The sequence below is a fragment of the Elephantulus edwardii genome, unplaced genomic scaffold, assembly GCF_000299155.1.
Source record: "Elephantulus edwardii isolate Elephantulus edwardi_28Jun2011 unplaced genomic scaffold, EleEdw1.0 scaffold00006, whole genome shotgun sequence".
NCBI lineage: Eukaryota > Metazoa > Chordata > Mammalia > Macroscelidea > Macroscelididae > Elephantulus > Elephantulus edwardii.
Window position 1 is genome coordinate 15,613,963 of NW_006399756.1, and position 22,349 is coordinate 15,636,311.

General features: G+C 39.1%; 1 protein-coding gene across 1 annotated transcript in view; it reads right to left on the reverse strand.

Moving 5' to 3' along the window:
- ATRNL1 (attractin-like 1) overlaps positions 1-22,349 on the reverse strand; it is a 705,738-nt gene that overhangs the window by 655,490 nt on the left and 27,899 nt on the right. Inside the window, exons 2-5 of the mRNA XM_006879915.1 lie at positions 6,409-6,492; positions 5,184-5,297; positions 2,342-2,470; positions 492-700 (exon numbers count right to left, since the gene is read on the reverse strand). Of these exons, the coding sequence (XP_006879977.1) occupies positions 492-700; positions 2,342-2,470; positions 5,184-5,297; positions 6,409-6,492 (536 nt within the window). The remainder of the gene's footprint in view (positions 1-491; positions 701-2,341; positions 2,471-5,183; positions 5,298-6,408; positions 6,493-22,349) is intronic.

Consider the following 22,349-nt stretch of genomic DNA (forward strand, 5'->3'; position numbering starts at 1 on the left):
ATTTTCCCCATTCATTCATTATTGTACATTTCCCTCCCTGTCCATCCTCCCCCGACCCCAGTTTGTTTTTCTCTTTGAAAAGAAAAAAAAATCTTTCATTCTTTCATTGTGAGGTTGTACATTTTAAAGGGAAGAGACTGCTAATCTTTCTCTCAAAGAGATGCTGGTGGAGCTGCATGGTCAAAGACACATAACCTTTCGGTTAGCTGCAGAAAAAGTCACAGACTCCACTAAGTTACAATTAACAAAGAGCCTGCGTATACAACTTGTCAGCTGGTCCTCAACACAGTGAAATCGTCACCCCTTCTTTTTATGAAGAAGTATAGCAGATGATTAAGAAGTTGCTTCTTAAACCAAACACTCTAGAAGTAAACGCAATCACAGCCAATTGGGGTGGGAAATGATAATAAGCAAATCAGCGCAGAAGCTTATATTGGCCTACAAGATCGACGAACCGAAGTTCCAAAAGCTGTCATGCCATGTGCGCTCACCCTGCCAGCTGTCATTGCAGACACACAGCTTCTCTCCCGTCAGGTCACAGTAGCCGTGGTCGGGACTGCCGCAGTTGGCTCGACAGTAAGGAATGTCACACGCTTCCCCCTTCCAGTATTTATCGCATTCGCAGTACACTTGACTCGGAGCAGACACGCTGGTGGTACACTTCCCATGACCAGAGCAATTATTCGGGCAAGAATTGATGCTGTAAAAGAGAGTTCATGCATGTTCAAGGTCAGTATCCTTGAAAACCATTTTGGTTCCTTATAATCTATAATAATAAAATATGTTTTTAAAATATTCCTTTTTTTAAATGTTCTTTGTCTTTCTTTCCTATAAAATTTGAAAATTAATACACTAGCCTACTCCTGTGGTATGGATAATATCCATACAAACAAACAACAAACTCTTTTAAGTCAAATTAAAAGGATGATTATAACATAGCGTTGTTAAAGAATTGTAACTTGAGCATCATAAAGTTTATGTCGTGCCTTAAGTGTTTATCACAATTTCAAGGCGTGGCTATAATTTTTTTTTATTCTGTATGTTTTTATTCCTTAGTAGAATTCAGTTCACATTCATTTGTAATTTGTCTTCTTTCAGCCAATGTGTTCACTTTGCTACTGCAACTCCATACATTGAAGAACACACGCTCGATGCAGTCTCAAGGTTAGTGGTTGGTAAAGTCTTCTGTGCTTAACTATATATTTAATTAAAAACATAAAATCAACTTCATGAATTCCTGAAATCCTATGCAAGCTATAACCTAGTTATACAGTAAAATCTGTCAGAGCCAAAAACTGCATGAAAGTGGAACTTTAAAGTGGAACTTTCAGAGAGGAAAAACTCACTGAGTGTCTCTGTGGTACAGATCAACAGAAAGTCTTCTGTATAAGACAGAAAACTTCGGTCCTGTGTAGATCAGCTTTCTGGCATCACTGGACTTAACCAAGGCACTGTCACCAGCACATGCACAGAAGAGATGGAATATTTACCAAATTCTGTTTTAAAACTCTAAACAATCATATGCTCATGTATATTTATTCTCCCTATGTGTCTCCCTACTTGAGACACATAAATTCTGTAACAAGTTTCTGATTACAGAATAATTAGAGTATTTCTGATGATGATCTGGTGATTATCAATTCCTAGATGCCTGGTTACAAGGAAAAAGTACATTTATTTACAAAGCTCCCCTGAGAGCTCCGGCCAAAGAACCTAACAGCATGTCTGATGGCTTCCCTCCTTATCTCCAGATCTCAACTTCAGGTGATGCATCTGTCGTTCAAGAATCTCAGTATTCATTCTCCTCCTTGAAAAGCCAGTAAGTAGTGCAGCTATTTATCTCTTCGCCCTCAATTTCATCACGTAGACAGTGATGAGATCGTGCCCACAACACGCTCAGCACAGCTCTTGAGATCTGAAAGCCCTGCAGAATCACAGCTCCCATCCCCCTCTCCACAAGAGGAGCACACAAGGTCCCCCTAAGACTCTCCACATCTGCCGGTCCAAATTCATTTACATTTTATACTCGTTTGCTTAATCCTTTCCCAACAAGCAGCCTCAAATTTTCTAATTAATTGTCAACTAAATTTAATTTGATTTCATAGCGTCTTAGGAACTCGGAAATTATCCTAATTTCCTCACACTGCACATCACCTAGGAAGGGATCCTGTATATTTTGAAAATGTTCATGAACAGTATAATAATTTGAAAATGTTCATGAACATTTTCAAATTATACAGCCTGCTTCTGGGAAGGAAGGTATCTGTACACATAAACTACAAACTCTTTTAAGTCGAATTGAAACAATGATTAGAACACTGAGTTGTTAAAGAATACTTACGAGTAAAAAATGTTGAAGCCAGTTAGGTTGTATGCAGCATCACTGAAAAAATGTAGCAGCGCATAGCCAGACGTTGTGACAACTTCAGGCACCGTTTCATTTCCTCTTATTTCAGGGACTATTAAACCACTAAAAGAGCAAAATTGATCAACAATACACTAATAATCTACTCTCAATCCTCCCGCTTTCACCTCCTGTTCTCCATCTCAGTACTTGTGGTGTTAGAGTAGAGGAATGGGCATCCCATGGAGGCCAAAAGAACAAACAAGTATGTCTTGGAGAAGATGCAGTGAGCGTAGTCCTTGGAGACAAAGATCATCTCACCTACCTTGGGCATATTTCGAGAAGAGGCTAATTCCTTGGAGAGAGACAACAAGCTTGAGGAAGGTAGAGGGACCGTGAAGGAGAGTAAGACCCTCAACCAGGTGGGCTGACACAGTAAGTGCAGCAATGAGCTCACGTGTGTCAGAGACGGTGAGGATGGCACAGAATAGGACAGGGTTCAGATCTGCTGTTTATAGGGTCTCGATAGTCATGTTATTACAGGGAAGACTCCCCTAGACTCCAACAAGTGACCCTTTGGCCTTACCCTTTTCTCAATGGTTACCAACTCTAAGGATGCTGGAAAGTTCACCACCACACCACAGGTATGTGTGTACAAGGCACTCCAGTGATAGTAATGATTTCCAATACATTGATGTAGATTCAGAAAGTAATTTTAAAACATGTAATTCTTTTTTTTAACATCTTCTCAATTTCTTTTTTGTTTTGTTTTGGGGTTTTTTTTTAATTTATTTTAATGAAAGTAGACAGAGACTTTGGATTTCCATTCATTCATTGTACAATTTCCTCCCTGCCCATTCCTCCACCTAGTTTTTCTCTTTGAAAAGTAAACAAACAAACAAAAAAATTCTTTCATTGTTATACAACCCCCTCCCCTAGTCCACTCTACTATGCAGCTTTCATTCTGGACTCCTGTCATGACAATAATATCTAATCATATATTCCTCCTAAACAGTCCTCTCCCTCATCTATTTCAATACTATATACATTATTTATCCCCTCTTACTTTCCCTCCAACCCTGATGTCAGTCCCACTTTACAACAGTGGCATGAAATATTATACCAAATGAGTGACCCTGAAGATATTATGCTCAGTGAAATATCTCAGGCACAAAAGGACAAATATTGCATATTGCCACTGTTGTAAAACAGGACTCCTATGTAAGGTTGCTTACTTATACAAATTAAGTTACTGTGTCACTATCCCACAACAGACAAGTATTGCTTCTTTCAACCCAGATGGACACAAAAGCTCGATTTGTGGATAATTAAATAAATTTAGAACAAAAGTAAGAGTTCTAAATTAGTGATTCATGTTTCCTCCTTTTAATCTTCCGTGTTCAGGGGGAACCCCAGTGTCACGGTGCATTAGGCACTGGACTACCAACTAAAAGATCAGCTGTCCTGTGAAAGAAGGATGGGGCTGTCTGTGCACTCATAAAATACTGCAGCATGACAAATACTAAGAGGCCATTCTGCTCCGCCATCCAAAGCCATGCTGAGTTAGAACTGACTCGGTGGGAGTGGTGGGTTTTGTTGTGGGTCGTGGGAAGAGAATGCACTTATCTCCAAACAGCCACCGTTAGTTATACCCTGCTGACATTTCTCATTGGAGAAGTGCAGCAAGAGAGAGAATAACCAGGGTGCTCCTTACAAGCAAGGAAGGTGGAGCTTCGTCCCACGTACTTTACATGTGTTATAAGGAGGGGCCAATCCCTAGAGAAGGATATCACAGGTGGAAAAGTGGTAAGTCAGTGAAAAAGAGGAAACCCTTCAAGGAGATGGACTCCCACTGTGAGCACAACAAGAGGTGGAGCACCGCTGAGATTGTGCGGAAGGCCCAGGACCGCTGGCGCTTTGTTCTGCTCAACACGGGGGGCTTTGTTCTGCTCAACACGGGGGTCGGAGGTGGCTGTGAGGTGACTTGGAATAGACTTGATGGCCCCTAACAACAACCACCTCTTTACCAGTGAAAATGTGCCAGAGGAGGAGGCAAAGAGACATCTATCAACTGACACAACTCAAAATAACCAAGTCCCTCAAACACAGCGTAACGTTATGCTTGGGCACTGCTAGGAACTGAATTCGCTTGTTCAAATCATAGCAGACAGAACAAAATGACAGTCACTTTGAACAGAGACCTCAACTACCAGGCCTAAAACTGAACTAGGAAAACAGACAGCTCCTTAAGGGGGAACGTGCTACTGCTCAGGTGTAGATCACAAAATCCGAGTCTGGACTGAGAGGATGGATTGCTGGCGTCGCTAAGCACTTTCTGGAGGATAGAACATCATCCACGGCCACAAATTATAACTACATATTCTTCTGAAAACAATGTCCAGCATTCATTACAAGTAATAATATTATTAACCTGAAACCAGACTACAGTAAATAATAATCTATAATCTGACCAGGGTTGATATCCTGAATATGAAGGAGCCTAGGTAGCACAGAAGGAAAGTACTTGGCTGCCAACCAAAAGGTCAGGGATTCAAATCCACCAGGCACTCCATAAGAGAAAAAAAATTAAGAAGTCTGCCTTGAAAATCCTATATGTATGTTCTATCCGGCTCCTAAGGGGCAGTCTCTCTGAGTCAGAATTAACTAGCCAGTAACATTTTGGTTTGTGTTATCCTGAATATGTGAAGAACTACAACTCAACAATGCTTCATCAACACATATGTGAAATGTCGACAAAGGATCTGAATGGCATTGCTTCAAAGTAGATATGCAGATGGTCAGAAAAGCACATAAAAAGATTCTCAACATCATTACTCACCTAAGTACAGCTATTAAAGGTGCATAGATTGAATCTCCATCATAAACATACATATGATCCCAGCTACACTCTGTAGCGAAATGATTGAATCTTAATCTTAACACTGCATTTGGACTGTAAAATAAATAAATAAATAAATAAATAAATAAATAAAATATATAACATACAAAGTCTGAAGAAATTACAGATAAAATTTTATTAAAAACCCATTTACAGACAAGACTGCTATAAATCCTTAAATCATCGATACGTAAGATTGATAAGCCATCGTATGTAATTTGTAAAACTGATGTATAACTTTATACTCTATTAAGCCTTAGGCAAGCTTCATCATTTTCTAAAAATATAATCAATAGAAAATGTTCTACATCTTGATTGAAGTGGAGCATGTGTAAGTTGTATACATTACTGTACAGAACATGTAAAATGCATATATTTTACTGTATGTCAATATGCTTGAATAAAATAAAATTGATTCTTAGAAATCTAGACTTACTAAAAAGGCAATTATTCTGTTTTCCTTAACTAATGGCAATAACAAAGTGCTCAGGTTTTAATAAAAATGTCTCAGTGTGAAATATTATTAGGAAAAAATAAAAAAATAAAAAACCTGAGACCATCGATACAGAACAGAAAAGAGCTTTACGCTTTTAAGAATGATTTTTACTATATTTTCCAGATCTCATAAAATGGGCCAAAAGAACTCATGTCAATTTATAGTTTATTCATAATATGTTTAAGTAAATAAATGATGTTTTAAGGTCTAATGCAGCAAGAAAAACCATCTCTAACTAGATAATTAGCATTCTCTTAAATGAAAAGGATAGTTTTTTAACATTCTTACGTGTAAAACAATGACATTTTATTAATCGCTTGCATAGCTCATCATGGAACTTTTTTAATAGCTACTTTCATGGAATCTTCAAATTCTAAATGAGGCTGAAAACCAGCCCAAAATTCTGACTTAATTTAGACTACCTCAGTACCATAACTAAAAAATTACTAACCTATGTACAAATTAAACATATTACAGGTGGAAGAATGCCACAATTTATATTAAACATGGGAATCCCATTAAAAACTTATTGTCCCTAACTATGGCTAATGAAAAGCAACTAATTAAACTATATAAAGTCATTACATTGTAATGCTTTAACATTGATATGATCACATTCTTTACATTCTATAATAAAATAAATTAAGCCAACTCAAAACGTGTACTTACTAGCCTTCAATTAGCCACGTACACTTAGTTTTATACTTGTAGTTAATTGGACCATCTGTTAAATAGCCAGAAGGTTCAGTTAACCTAGAAGAAAACAAAATCATGGAAATAATTACTTTAAGTCATTTTAAGACATAGCAGAGTAAAAAAAAAAAAAGAATTAAGACATTAAACCAAAGAAATGAGATAGAGCAATGACCCACAAGCAGGGCTTCCTTACTGTTATGGGAAATTTTCAAATCACCGTTTTCCTCACTAAATCTCAGCTGAAACTGATTTTGGCTTCATAACCCTTGGTATACATTGATTATTTCATTTTACATAAGAGGAAAAAGACACTGAAAGATTAAATATTGTACCGATGGCTTCAATGATAAAGTAAGACAGATTGTTGTTGTGTTGTTGTTATGAGCCGTCCAGTCGTTTGCGACTCATAACGATCCTATGCACAACAGCCCTAAACCCTGCTCTATCCTGCGCCAACCGCACCGCCTCTGACACACCCATCCCAATTACCCCAGTCACCGAATCAATCCATCTCATAGAGGGTCTTCCCCTCCTGCGCTGTCCCTCCACCCTCCCAAGCATGATGTCCCTCTCCAAGGACCCGTCCCTCCTGGCAACATGTCCAAAGTATGTCAGACAAAGCCCCAGAATCCTTGCCTCCAAGGAGTAGCTTGGTTTAATCCTCTCCAAGATGAATCTGTTTGTTTTCCTGGCAGTCCATGGTACATTCAGTACTCTTCTCCAGCACCACAGCTCAAAAGCATCAACTCTCCTTCTGTCCTCCCTAGTCATTGTCCAACTCTCTGATGCATAACAAGTGATTGCAAATACCATGGCCTGTATCAGGCGCACCTTAGTCTCCAGAGAGACACCGTTGCTCCTGAGTACTTTAGAGAGGTCCCTGACAGCAGACTTTCCCATCACGATACGCTTTTTGATTTCCTGACTGCTGGTGCCAAGAGTGTTGACTGTGGAGCCGAGCAAACTGAAGCTGTGAACAATCTCAATCTCTTCGCCATCCATCCTGACGCTGCCAATTGGTCCAGTGGTGAGAATCTTTGTCTTCTTGACATTGAGCCTCAGTCCATACTGAAGGCTGCAGTCCTTGACCCTTCGCAGCAAGTGCATGAGGTCCTCCTCAGTTTCAGCAAGCAGGGTTGTGTCATCTGCATAACTCAGATTGTTAATAGATCTTCCACCAATCCTGATGCCACACTTCTCCTCATAGAGCCCAGCCTCTCGGATAATCTGCTCTGCATACATGTTGAAAAGGTATGGAGACAGGATGCATCCCTGGCGTACACCCTTCAACCCAAAAATTAGTCTGTGGAAAAAGAATGAAAATCAAACGCACTTTTGAAAGACCTGCAGAGCAGAGTGAGGCCATGTGAGTGCCACTTCAGGCAGCCACAGCAGTATCCTGACTTCGTCCACCAGGACTGCGACGGCGGGAGTCACCAGTCTCAAAGTTCTATACTGCTTTTGTTCTTATCCTTTTCTCTTGTATATTTGCAATCCCTTTCTATTTTAAACACGTTCATGAAACTATATAATTAGAAACATTCCCTCAAATTTTCAGGACTTAAAATTATTCTAATTTCTTTTAATGCCAATCAATTATTTTGTCAACAAAAAGTTATATTTTAAAGAGTTAAAGGATCTTCTCAGTTAACTTTTATCCATTTATATATGCATATGCACACACATGCATGAGGCTTCATCTGTCTACATATACTCACGTACGCCTGCATACATACACACATGCACATACGTACAGATACATAATACAATCCTCAAACTCATTGCCTTTAAATTAGTTCATAGTTGACCCTGCAGTGGGTTTCCAAGGCAGTCAATCACAGAGGATGCAACTACCCTTCTTTCTCCCAAAGAGCAGATGGTGAATTTTAAATGCCCGAGAAGCCTGAGTTAGCAGCACAATCCTCTATGGACTCCACTACCAGCACTCCCTTATAATACAACAGGAGAGTCACTATCCGGACTTAACATGACACGAGCATGTTGTTATTAGTTGCCATTGTGAGGGCCCCAACTCACTGCAGCCCTATGCACAATAAGAGGAAACGGAAACAGTTCCCAGTCTTGCCCCATCCTCCCAATCTTGCTTCGGGCCAACTGACTCAGCCTCTGTATTAACCCACCTCTTCCTTCACGGACCCTCTACTTTCCAAAGCATGATGTCCCTCTCCAGGGACTAGTGCTTCCAGTAACACATCCAAATCATGTGAAACAAGGCCTCCTCTTCCTCGCTTTTAAAGAACATCCTTCTTTAAACAGTTTAAAGAACATGATTGTACTTCCTGCAAAACAAATCCATTCACTGTAGCGATCCACGGTTTATTCAATATTCTTCACCAAAACTACACTTAAAAGATACCAGTTCTTCAATCTTTGTAGGTTTCTCATGCATATGAAAATACCTTGGTTAAAATCGGTTAGATCCTTGAAGTGATATCTTTGCTTTTTTCCTAACATTGTAAAGAAGTTTTTCATGGAATACTGACCAATTACAAAACACTCCATCCTTTGATTTCTGGACAGCTGCTCCCAAGGCATCGTCTATGCCTCTATGTAAATGAAACCCTTGACAACACTGCTCTTTTCTCTATTCGTCAAGATGTTGCTAATTGGTCCAGTTGTGAAGATTTTTATTTTCTTTATGTTCAGGATGTAATCTATGTGGAAGGATTTCCTCTTTAATCTTCCTAAGTAAGTACTTAGGTTCCTCCAGCTTTCAGCAAGCAAGGGTGTGTCATCTGCATACACAGCTTCTTCAAGGAGTCTCTTTCCAATGCAGATGCTTGTTTTCTTCATATAGTCCAGCCTCTCTGATTATTTGCTCAGCCTACAGACGGAACACACATGATCAAAGGATTCATCCCTGACACACATCTTTCCTGACTTTATACAGTATCCCTTGCTCTTTTTTTAACAACTGCATCGTGGTGAGAATATTGCTTCTGCCTGAGCACAATTAAGTGTTCTGGAATCCCCACTCTTTGAAATGTTAACCATAACTTACAATCTACACAGGTTTGATGCCTTTGCATAGTCAATAAAACGGCTCTCTGGTATTCTCCACTTTGAGCTAAGATCCGTGTGACATTAGCAATGATAACCCTAGTTCTACATCCTTATAAATTGTGTTTGAACTCTGGTAATTCTCAGACAATGTATTGCTGCAACTGTTTTCCATATAGAGCCCTGAAAAACTTTGAGAGGAAAATAGTTTCATTTACCTAAATCAGGGTGCTGGAAAAGCCAGTCAATATGAATGTTATTTTTAAGCTTTTCAAAATCCCTGAAAATTGCTTTGGGTAATAAAGGTGAAAATTTACCCCTCAGGCACTATCTAAAGAACAGCAGACAAATGTCTTTGTTCTCAGAGAAACAGAACTATTTACTGAGCATTTTCTATGTGTCAGGTAAGTACATAATGCATTCCTTATTTAATCATTTCAAAATCTCTATGAGATAATAGTAGTCATTAGCTTCATTTTATAGATCAGAAATCTGATGTTCCACTTAAGTAACGGGTAAATATCTTGTCTGAGTGTCCACTTCCAGTAATAAGTGGCAGTTGTGTAAAGTAGAATATGCTTCCACTGAAAGAGGGGGGGGAGAGAAGGCACTAAAGACAGATTTTCAAATCTTAAAAAGGATTTCATGAAGTACAAAGCAGTTAGAATTGACCATGCCAAAATCCAAAAGTTGCAAATTCTATAAAAGATGCCAAGTGGCCAGGTCTATTTTTGCTCTGGTGCAATTCAGACCATTAAAAAAAAAAGCTAAGCCTATTGCCACTGAGTTGACAGGGACCCCACGGGGCAGGGAAGTGTGCTGGCTGCACTGGGTTTTCTTGGCTGTAATCTCTATGGAATCAGATCACTCTGACATCCTTATGAAGCACCACTGAGCAGGCGGGTTCAAGCAGCCATTCTATCTGTTAGCCCTGAGAACAAATGGTTAGTAGATGCTGGGGATCTCCTCATCAAGAAGACAGGTTGAGAGTGCTTTAATAATCTCAGGAAGTCACCACAACAAGATAAAGGTAAACAATCCAATTGAAAAATGGGAACAGGATATGAACAGACACTTCACCAAAGAAGACATTCAGATGGTGAACAAGCACATGAAGAAATGCTCAAAATCCCTAGCTCTAAGAGAGATGCAAATCAAAACAACTATGAGATATCATCTCACCCCAGTAAGACTAGCAAAATTTAACAGAACGGCAAGCAACAAATGCTGGTGAGGTTGTGGAGAAACTGGAACACTTATTCACTGCTGGTGGAAGTGTAAAATGGTGCAACCACTGTGGAAGGCGGTGTGGCGCTTTCTCAAAAAGTTGTAAATAGAGATACCATTTGACCTAGCAATTCCACTACTGGGAATATACCCCAAAGAGACCATAACTGCCACCCGAGCAGATATATGCACACCCATGCTTATCGCAGCTTTGTCATGATAGCAAGGAGTTGGAAGCAACCTAAGTGTCCATCAACAAACGAATGGATACAGAAGCTATGGTATATTCACACAATGGAATACTACGCTGCACTGAAAAATAAGGAACTCATGCAATATTATTCAAAATGGGTGACTCTGGAGGACATTATGCTGAGTGAAATATCTCAGTCACAAAGGGACAAATAGTGCATGGTGCCACTGTTGTAAAACAGGACTGACCTCGGGGTTGGGGAGAGACTGAGAAAGATGGGTTCAATAATGTATACTGCATTGAAACAGATGAGGGAGAAAACTGTTTAAAAGGGATATGTGATTAGGTATTTTTGTCATGACAGGAGTCCAGAGTGAAGGCTGATAGTGGAGTGGACCTGGGGGGAGGGATTGTAAAACAATGAAAGAATTTTTCTTTTACTTTTCAAATAGAAGAGTGTACTGGGGGGACAGGTGGGCAGGGAGAAAAGTGCAACAATGAATGAATGGAAATCCAAAGTCTCTGTAAATTTCATTAAAATTAGTAAAAAAAGAAATCTCAGGAAATAGGACAAAAATGTAAGGTTGTGCTTGTTGTTGTTGTTAGGTGCCACAGAGTTGATGTTGACTCATGGGACACTATGAACAACAGATGTGAGCCTTGCCTAATTCTGAAGCATCAACACAATCTTTGATAGGCAGGAGCCAAGGAAACACCACGGCACAAGGCCTCAGGGCACAAAGGTGTTATAAGGGTAAAAGCTATACCAGAAGTAAATCAACCCCTATGGATGTGGACTCCAGCCCGGCTGTGCATCACATGAATGGTAGAAAGCCCAGGTCTTCAGGTTGGATTAAAGAGTCAGAATCCTCCTTGGAAGCATGGTCTCTGAGATGTCATCTCACATACGCTGAACATGGCATCAGGAGACAGCAGTCCTGAGAACAAGGCAGAATGCTTCATAAAGTGGAGGAGGAGAGAAAAAGAAAAAGACCCTCATCAAGACGGCCTGGAACAGCAGCTCCAAAGAGGGGCTTCGAAGGCGGCAAAGAACGTGAGGCCACAGCAGGACCAGGTGGGTGTGGACACGGGGTCACACTGATGTCGAGCCACATCAACAGCACCTGAAAGCAACGTAACAGGAACGCCAGAGCGCCAAGGCTCCTAGCCAAAGGCACGAAAGTTTCACTAAAGCAAGATAACATTCTCTGAGGTATCAAATTATGTCTATAAGTAATTTTTCAAATAAAATGTCTGACACGAGATCAAAGAAAATTTGTTAAACAATACAACAAAATAAAGACAGAAGAAATGAAACTATAGATATTCTCATTTTTTCAATTAGACACTATGATACAAATATGTAGTGGAATGAGTCATTACTTATAATCACATGGGTTTAGAAGAGGATAGTTCTATATATACACCTGTATGTGCTGTAAGTAGACCCACATTTAGAGTAGAGCAAATGGGGACAAGATGTCTCAGCCACAGCCAAACATATTGAGGGAATGAGTTACAGGGTGACATCAAGGTTAACTGGGATACTATCGTCCACAGGACAATGTTTTCTATTCTACTTTGATGTGGAGTGGCTGGGGCTGTAAAAGCTTGCTAGTTGTCAGCTAGGGCATCACTACTGGGATCTCCTCACCCAGAGCAAAAAAAGGATGAAGAAAATGAAACACCATTGTTCAAAGGACTATTGGGCCATGTGATCTTGAGTCTCCACAATGCTGAGACATGAAGCTGGTGGTACCGAGCTACTACTGCCAAATGCTCTGAAAGCGATCAAAATAATGTTCCTGGGTAGAGTGAAAAAAGAATGTGGAACAGAACTCAAAATTTAAAAAAAAGAACAGACTTATTGGTCTTGTAGACACTTCTAGAACCCAATACTATGACTCTTAGTCATCCTTGAGGCCTGGAGCTGAAATCACCCCCAGACTCAACTTTCAACCAAGCAAGAGACAGGCGGATCAATAATACCAGGGAAGAAGACATTCCTTAAAACAGTCTACCGTTCAAGATCAAAACGGCAGCATTGTCCTAGGGGAAAAGGAAGGAAGGAACAGAAAAAAGGAGGAATGGAAATGGGATATGCAAAGATGAAGTAGAAGAAGAGTTTTATTATAAGGTGGGCACTGCAATCAACGTCACAAAAACTAATGTGTATTAATGTCCAATGGAAAATAATTTCCTCTGCACAAAGTTACTGTGAAAGGATTCATTTAAAAAAAAAAAAAAAAAAACACCACCAAGGGGGAAAAAAACCAAAACATGCCTTTACTAGGTTCAAAAAGATGAGCTTTTAATTTTTGGCAGTGAATTAAAAATTATAAAATGTACCAGTTTATTTGAAAAGCACTAAAAATTCTAGTGTTCGAAACTATAGGAATCAAAATTTAAAAATCAATTTGAACACACACTGCATACAGCTGAAAAATAGAGATTCAAATCATAGATTAATAAAAGATTCCAAATTTAATCAGGCAAACTCGAAACAAAAAAGAAAACAAGAAAAAGGAATATAAAGTTATAAGGTGAGAACATCTAATATATTGGAGATCCTGAATGAGAAACGAGAAACCATTTTAACAAAAACCAGGAATTTTCCAAAACTGATGAGAGACATTAGCTCACAGATTTTAAAAGCTCAGTGAGCTAAGTGATGATGACCATAAGGCCACTTATTTAACATGTGCACAGAATTAAAAAGTCACTCATCTTCATAAATAGTTTCAAAGCCTTCGAGTTCACTGCATGGTGCCTGGAATCTTAAAAACTTGCAGGTGGCCATCCACAGCAGGACAAATGGTCTCTATCGACCTGGAGCAACCGATCCTTCAGGAAAACTGAGAAGGACAGGGGATGCGTGACTAATTGCCTCCAGGAGCAACTGTCTCCTTTTCCATAAAATCAGAAAAGCTGGAAAAATCCAAATTAAAGGTATTACAAGATAGAGAGGACAGAGTGTTGTTATTGTTGGTGCCTTCGAGAAGAGTCAGACTATAATTCATAAAGACCCTACAGACCTTACGTAAAAAGCCAACAGACCTGAAACCTGTGCCATCCTCACAATCTCTGACACACCTGTGTCCCCTGGTGCTGTCAACATGCCAATCCATCTCGATGAGGGGCTTCCTCTCTTTCCCTGACCCTCCACCTTTGCGATCTGATGTCCCTTTCCAAGGAATTGCCTCTCCCAGCAACATGCCCAAACTTTGAGAGACGAAGCTCCACCAAGGAGCACTCTGGTTGCTCTTTTTGCAAGACATATTTGCTTGTTCCTTTGGCAGTCCATGGGCTATTCGGCACTGTCTTCCAAATTCGCGTGGACACTAAGCTTTCTAGAAACATAAAGAGTGAACAAAGCCCTGAAATTAATGCCCTAAAGTAACCGTCAAAGCTCAAGCCTAAAATCTCCCCAGAAACTTTGTTAAAATACTATTTCACGTAGCCAGTAAAAAACAAAAATGTTCACGATAAGCATTACGTTCTTTAAAGAACTGCACATATGAGATCAAAGTGCCAGCAAAATATTTAAGAGAAGACTCAGAGGACAACGAGGTTATGTTAATGGAAAAGGAACAACAGAAAAGGGTGGATGAGAATGGTTACATAACTAAAAAAACAAAAAAAAAAACAACAAAAAACAAAAAAACCAGTTTGGTATTTCCTCAGAAAGCTGAACACAGAAATTCCATATGACTCAGCTATACCACTGCTTGGAATACACCCCAAGAGAGTGAGAACTGAAGCACAAATGGAGACTTGTACACCAATGTTCAGAGCAGCATTATTCACCATCGCAAGAACACGGAAACAGCCCAGATGTTCAACCACAACCGAACGGATTGAGAAACGATGGTTCATTCACACAATGGAATCCATGCAGCACGCAGGAGCAATGATTTTGTAAATCATTACCTAACCTGGGAGGGAATGGAGAGCACTATGCTGAGTGAACGAATTCATTCCCAAAAGGACAAATACTGTATAAAAACCATTACTGTAGAACGAATATGAGGATCCAAGGGGGGTAAAGGGTGAGGAGGGTGGTAAATCAGAGAGTCACACAATGTGTTGGGTGGAGGAGAAGGGTGAAAAGAATGGGAAAGATCTGGTATGAAAGACTATGTAGAATAACTTTATAAATAAATCCGTATTAAAGAAATAAATGTTTTTAAAAATTTTAATGTCATCAATGTCACTGGATTGTGTATGTAGAAACAGTTGTACTAAAGTGTTACTATGTATACTGTTAACAAAAACAAAATAATCCCACATCCAGTCATGATAAAATATATCTATGAAGAAATGCATCTGTACCACTATGAATAAATATTTTTCTTAATCTGAGAAAATGGTATGTACCAAAGTCAACTGCAAAAAAAAATCCACCCTACTTTTAATGGTAAATTATTTGAACCTTTTCCTTTGACTAACAGTGGAAAAGGATGCCCACCATCACATTATTTACAAAAGTCACTTTTGAGGCCCTCACCAAAACAATGGAAAAAGGGAAAAGGGGGGGGGGGAAGCCCACTAATTGAAACAATGTCATTATTTATGATAAACAATCGAAAAACTATGCAGTCACATAGTAAGTGAGAAAGTGGTAACTTATTTAAACATCTGTGGTTAAGAATATTGTGTATCAAACTTTAATTTTTTGGTATCTTGACAACAGTTATATATGATGTCAATAAGAGAAGCTAGATAAGGATATAAAGTAACTCTCTGAAGTATTTTAGCAACTTCTTAACCAATCAAAGAGTTTATCAAGATTACTAGATTAAAAAAAACCTAAAAAAAACCTTTTTAAGATTACTAGATATAAAATTATAGTTATAAAATGATAGTTTTTAAAAATCCTGTACTTTTATCTCCTAATGACAGAAAATGAGATGTCTTAAAAGATATTATTTGTAACAGTTTTAAAATAATACACAGGAATAAATCTAAGAGATGATATGTAATCCTCTACTTAAAACAGTAATGCTATTGAAAGCAGAGACAACTGCACCTAACAACAGAGAGAAGTTTAAAATAAAAGGTATAAAGAGAAAGCTCCCTGGTGTTAAACTGTAAGAGCATTGTACTCCTACTGATCTCCAGACTCTATGCAATTCCAATCAAAATCATCATCAGAGAGAGAGAGAGAGAGAGAGAGAGAGAGAGAGTGTGTGTGTGTGTGTGTGTGTGTGTGTGTGTGTGTGTGACCTGACAGGCTGGCTCTAAAGTTTGGAAGACCAAAGATTAAGAACAGTGAACAAATTTTTGAAGAAGAATAAAAAAGTTTATCAAGCTTTATTACCAAACTACAGAAATTAAAAAGACCAACAGTATAGTCACGAAACACCTACATACGGGTACATCCATTGATTCGTGAGAGAAGAAGTACAGAACAGAGGAGAAAAGACAGTTTTAATAAATGACACTAATCCAATTTTTTAATCACCCAGAAGATAATATGTCTTCCCGATCCTAGAGCAAGGAAATGTTTCTTCAATAGGGCATAAAAAGTAAAGACCCATAAACTGGGCTAAATTAAAATTAAGAACGTACACTTATTATAGATATCATTAAAAATGTGAAATGACAAACACAAACAAGAGTACAAAATTTTATTCCCAACACTCTTAAAGGGTTTATATTGGAAATAAATTATAAAAGTTTCAACAAGTCACTAAGAACACTGGCAAAATACCTGATCAGGAATTTTAAAATAAAATTGCATTTCTTGATATAAAAACTTTCTACACAGCAGGACAATGAAGAAAGCACAGTACCCACTTACAGACAGACATATGGATCAATGCAATACAGTTGGGATTCCAGAAGTAAATTCATATGTCTATAGTTAATCTCCTTTCAATAAAGGTGTAAGACATCTCATGGAAAATTAATGGATTTTCAACAAATGATGCTCCAATAACCAAAAGAGAAAGATCAATCTGGACTCTCACCTCAAGCTTTATGTAAAAAGTAACTCAAAATTATACATACTTCAATGTCAGAAGTAAAATTAAAACAATTGGGGTGGGGGGGATCTCAGAATCTTTCTTTCTGTTACCATGGTACCAAATGCAAAAAAAAAAAAAACAAACAAAACAAAAAACTACAAATTGGATTTCACCAAAATTTTAAACTTTTAACAGGACACCATCAAGAAAGTGAAAAGAAAATCCGATAATATTTGCAAGTAATATGTCTGCTGATAAAACTAAAAAAACATAGTTTAAGTCAGAAACAACTCATAGCTGATCCTTCATTGGGTTTTCAAAGCTCATGAATCACAAGAGGAAAATGCTCACCTTTCTCCTACATCATATATAAATCATTCATACAACGAAATAATAAAATGATTAATAGTCCAACTTTACATTATCAATTTTAAATATAAAATTGGCAAAAGAGTTGAGTAGACATTTCTCCTAAAAATAAACACAAATGTCCACTAAGCAAATGAAAACGTTAGTCATAGAGGAGATTCAAGTCAACCACTTTATATGTCTTCATATGATTTTATGACAGCACTTTATATTCTTTATATGATTTTATGACAGCACTTTCTATGTCTGAGAGCTTCAAATGAGCTCTGATAGTATTCTGGTACCTATTGTGCTGCTAACCAATAGGTCAGCAGTTCAATTTCACCAGCTGCGCCATTGGATAAAAATGGGTAATGTTTTCCCCAAAGATTTACAACTGTGGAAAGTCAATGAGGGGTCACCATGAGTTGACATCAAGTTAAGGGCAATGAATTTGGTTCTGGTGTTTAGTGTGGCTATAATCAAAGTGTAAGCTCAAGTGGGCTAGCAGGTAGACAGGTGCACTGCCAGACTTTAGGTAGCATAAAGGCTACTGCTAGTCTAGAGACAGGCAGCTTGAATCTATCAGCAGCTCCATAGGAGGAAGATCTCCCCTCTTGTGTGTTTACAACCCATCAGAGGTTCAACTATGAATCAGTTCTAACTCGAGGGCAAGGAGTCCAAGTCTCTAATGCAATGTTTTGTCTTAGAATCTTCTTTTGGGGTTAGAAACACATGATCAAAGTAAGATAGTTCACATTAGGAAGCAGATTTTTCAGGATGGGATTCAAAACTGAAAGATGGCAAAAATGGCCACACTGAACAGTATGGCAAGGTTATATGCTGTAACATCAGAATTACTAAGACTCTGGTTTGTGCTGGATTGACATGGGATCCCAGTGAAGATACGAGGAATACAGGCTGTCCATCTTTCTCCCTGAGAGTGGCTAAGGGATTCAAACTGCTGATCCTTTGGCTAGCAGATATGTTATACATTGTTACCAGGGCTCCTTAATGCTTAGTGTTAAGGGCTGTGAAAGGAAAATGTCAAACATCTGTTAATAGAAGAAAACTATAGACTTTATTCAATCAGTTACCAATGATCGTCTGTGCTACAGCCAGAGGCCTTCATAATTGCTTTTGTTGCCATCCAGTCAACTCAGCCTCAAGTACGACAGCTCCAAGCCGTGCCCATAGTCTTCCTCTCCTTCCCTGGCCCTGCAAATTTCCAAGCACATGTCCTTTTCCAGATGCTTGGCTCCCTTGTAAAAGGCCAAAATATGTGAGATAAAGTCTCACTATCCTTGCCTGTAAGGAAAACTCTGGTTACACAGATTTGTTTGTTCTTTTGGCACGCTTTGACACAGCCAATAATATACAGCAACATTTAAAGATTATGAAGCCAGAGGAGTAGATCATGCTGAAAGCAGGCCCAGAACCAGACTGAGAGAGTAGCAGAATTAGAGAAAAGTTTTAGTTCATAATCCTGGCAATACTCCAGTGCTAAAGTTTGTGACCAAAAGAAAGCACAATTCTGGTACCTAGCAAAGTGTTATCAACAGAAATCTACTGAACACTGAGCCCTAGATTTTTATGAACCCTCTGTGCTTGAAAAAATGGCCACAACCCCATACTAAGAAAGCAAAAGCCTCCTCTTGTCTGGAAACTACATCAAGTCCTCACAAAAAAGGAATGCCTGACAAGAAGATATTTGTCCTCCTTAAAGTGTGACCCTACTTGCTTGCAACACATCAATACATCAATCCCCAGGATTACAAATAAGATCTGTTCCTAAGTGCCCCTTACATCCAGTCTGTATGTATGTACACACTTTTCTATTTTGTCCAACTTCAGTGGAAGAGGGAGACCTGATGGCTTAATGGGTAAGGAGTTGTATTACCAACCCCATAGGCAAGTGGTTCAAATCCATCAGGCACTAAGGCACTACGTGGGTGAAAGATGGACTATCTTCTCCCATGAAATTTGCAGCTTCTGAAAACTCGCTGGAGGTTCAGCTATGAGTTGAGTCTGAATGATCAACAGCAATGAGTTGTTACAGTGCAAGAGATGTGTTCTGGTGGTGGTGTAGGTTACACAGTGGGCTTCTAACCAAAATGTCAATGGCTCAAACACCGCAGCTTCTCCTCAGGAGAAAGGTAGGACACTCTACTTTTGTAAAGGTTTGTAAATTTAGGTATCCTGTGGAGCAGTTCTACTCTGTCCAACACTGCACTTGATGGCAATGCGGGTTTTTCACTTGCTTTTGGGCTTTAGTGGAGGAAAAGGCTCAAAGCCTTTTTAATGATCTAAAAGTTGCATATGCAGTAAATGTGATGGTAATGAAAAATATGTTTCACAGAAGGGTTGTTTCAATCCTTTCAATGTGAGGATAAATGTGCATATCCTTAAAGGAAAATTACAAGTTGTCTAACTACTGGACATTCTTAAGCTGGGAACTGCCAGTGCTTTTAACCAAACTAATATCAACTCTCGTCTGACATACTTTGGACATGTTGTAAGGAGAGACAGGTCTTTGGAGAGGGACATCATGCTGGTAGAGTAGAGGAACAGCGCAGGAGGGGAAGACCCTCTATGAGGTGGATTGATTCAGTGACTGGGGTAATGGGGATGGGTGTGTCAGAGGCAATGAGATTGGCATAGGATAGAGCACGGTTTAGGGCTGTTGTACATAGGGTCGCTAGAAGTCGCAAACGACTCGATGGCACATAACAACAACAACAATATCAACTCTCAGGATAGTTTGACTGGGTGAAGTACTATCCCAGATTAGTGAGAACAACGCTTCAGGATCTAGCTGATAGCAGCCACCAGAAAACTGGAAGAACATGAATAAGAATAAGTAAAGTGAAATAAGGAGAAGTGTATTGACAAGAGGCATTTTCCATGATTCAGGATTTAACTTCCTGGTAAGAAAGCCCTGCCACTGGTTCTAATATCCTGCTGGGAGGTCTTCTTAAAGCTCACAAAAATGGTCCACAATAAACGAGATGGTAATACTGAAACTGCTTTAGCAGAGATTAAAGAAGGGTGTCTGGTGGGTGTCTTGGAATGGATTTACTATAGAGAACACACAGCTGACTATGTTCTCCAGGAAGACCACGGATCCATCCTTTATTGAGGATAAAGAGGAGCTGATGAGGAGGGGCGGGGCAGCCCTGAGAAGCTCAGGGGTGCCTGCTTTTTAAAAGCCAAGACCAACAATGGGGGGGGGGGAGACCCACATTCCCAACCTCTTTAAAAGGCTACTTGTTCTTGAGCCATAGCAACAACTAACACCAGAACTGAATGAAATCAATTTAATCAATCAATGACAGCTTACTTCAGCAGCCATGTCTCCACAAACCAGGCTCCCTGGACTATGTCCATGGCGACCAGGATAGGATGACAAATGAAAAAGTCCCCCAAATGTTTGAAACCTAGTAACAGAATTATAAATCACAAAGGAGAGAGGCAGTATTTTCGATTAAATAATACACACAAAAATCCAAAATGCATATGATTAAGCGAAAGCAGTGTTTACAGATTAATGCTTTTAAATAAATATATCATTAGAAAAGTTAAAATAAATTATATAAGGTTCCACCTGACTTCTTAAAAATTCTTGGAATTTATAGTTTCTTGTAAAATTTACAATTTCTTGTAAAATTCAAAAGTCTTAATTCCAAACCACAGTCTGATCACAAAGAAATAGGCTTTTTATTCATTCACTTCATACTCCTACTAATATCTTTATACTCCTACTGTGTGGAGATATGCATAAATTAAACAAGCTAGAAATATACCCCCGATACCTAAAAACTCTTCTCAGAGTCAGCACAGCTTGTTATGATCCACACAGTCAAAAGCATTTGCACAGTCAATGAAGCACAGATAGACATTCCTCCAGTACTCTTGCATATATATGGCAGTTCTCTGTTGACATATTGCTCCAGTCATTTAATAATTTTCAGCAGAATCTTGCTTGCATGTGATATTAATGATATTGTTCAATAACTTCTGCACTCTGTCAGGTCACCTTTCTTTGGAATGGGAACAAATACCCATCGAACTCTTCCAGTCAGTTGGCCAAGTGGCTGTTCTCCAGATTTCTTGGCACACCTTAGTGAGCACATCCAGGGTAGCGTCTGTTTGTTGAAATATGTTAACTGGTATGCCGTCAACTCCTGGAGCCTTGTTTTTGCCAATTCTTTCAGAGCAACTTGAACTTTCTCCTTCATCACCACAGGCTCTTGCATACATTATTTCATTAAATTATTCTGTGTCAGCCAATTCCTTCTGGTAGAGTGACTGTATCCTCCATCTTCTTTTAATGCTTCTTGGATCATTTAACACTCTACCCAAGCATCTTTAAGTATTGCCACTCATGGCTTGAATTTGTTTTTCAACTCATTCAGCTTAAGAAACACTGAGCAAGTTCAGCCCTTTTAATTTTCTGACTCCAGCTGAGAAATTCTGGGAATCCCAGAATATTTAATTGTGCTTATATGAAACCTATATATACTTAGAGCAAGAGACAGTTGTCAGAACAGAGCAAGACCACTACACAGTTCAAAATTGGGAAGAGGGTCTGCCAGGGATGTACTTTGTCTCCATACCTTTTCAATCTGTATGCAGAACGTATCATCCAGGACGATGGGTTGTGTGAGGAGGAATGTGGTAAAAGGATTGGAGGAAGATTCATCAACAACCTGCGTTATGCAGATGACACAACCCTGCTTGCTGAAACTGAGGAGGACCTGAAACACTTGCTACAGAAGGTCAAGGACTGCAGCCTCCAATATGAATTGAAGCTCAATATCAAAAAAACAAACATTCTCACCACTAGGCCAATGGGCAGCATCAGTATGGATGGTGAAGAGATTGAGATGGTTAACAGTTTTAGTTTACTTGGCTCCACAGCTAACACTCTTGGTAACAGCAGCCAGGAAATCGAAGAGACAAATTGCATTGGGGAAAGTCGGCTGTCAGGGATCTCTCCAGAGTACGGAAGAGCAATGACGTCAGGCTGGAGACTAAGGTGCACATGATCAGGACTATACTCTTTGTAATCGCATGCTATGCATCGGAGAGCTGGACAGTGACTAGGGATCATAGTAGGAGAATTGATGCCTTTGAGCTGTTGTGCTGGAGAAGAG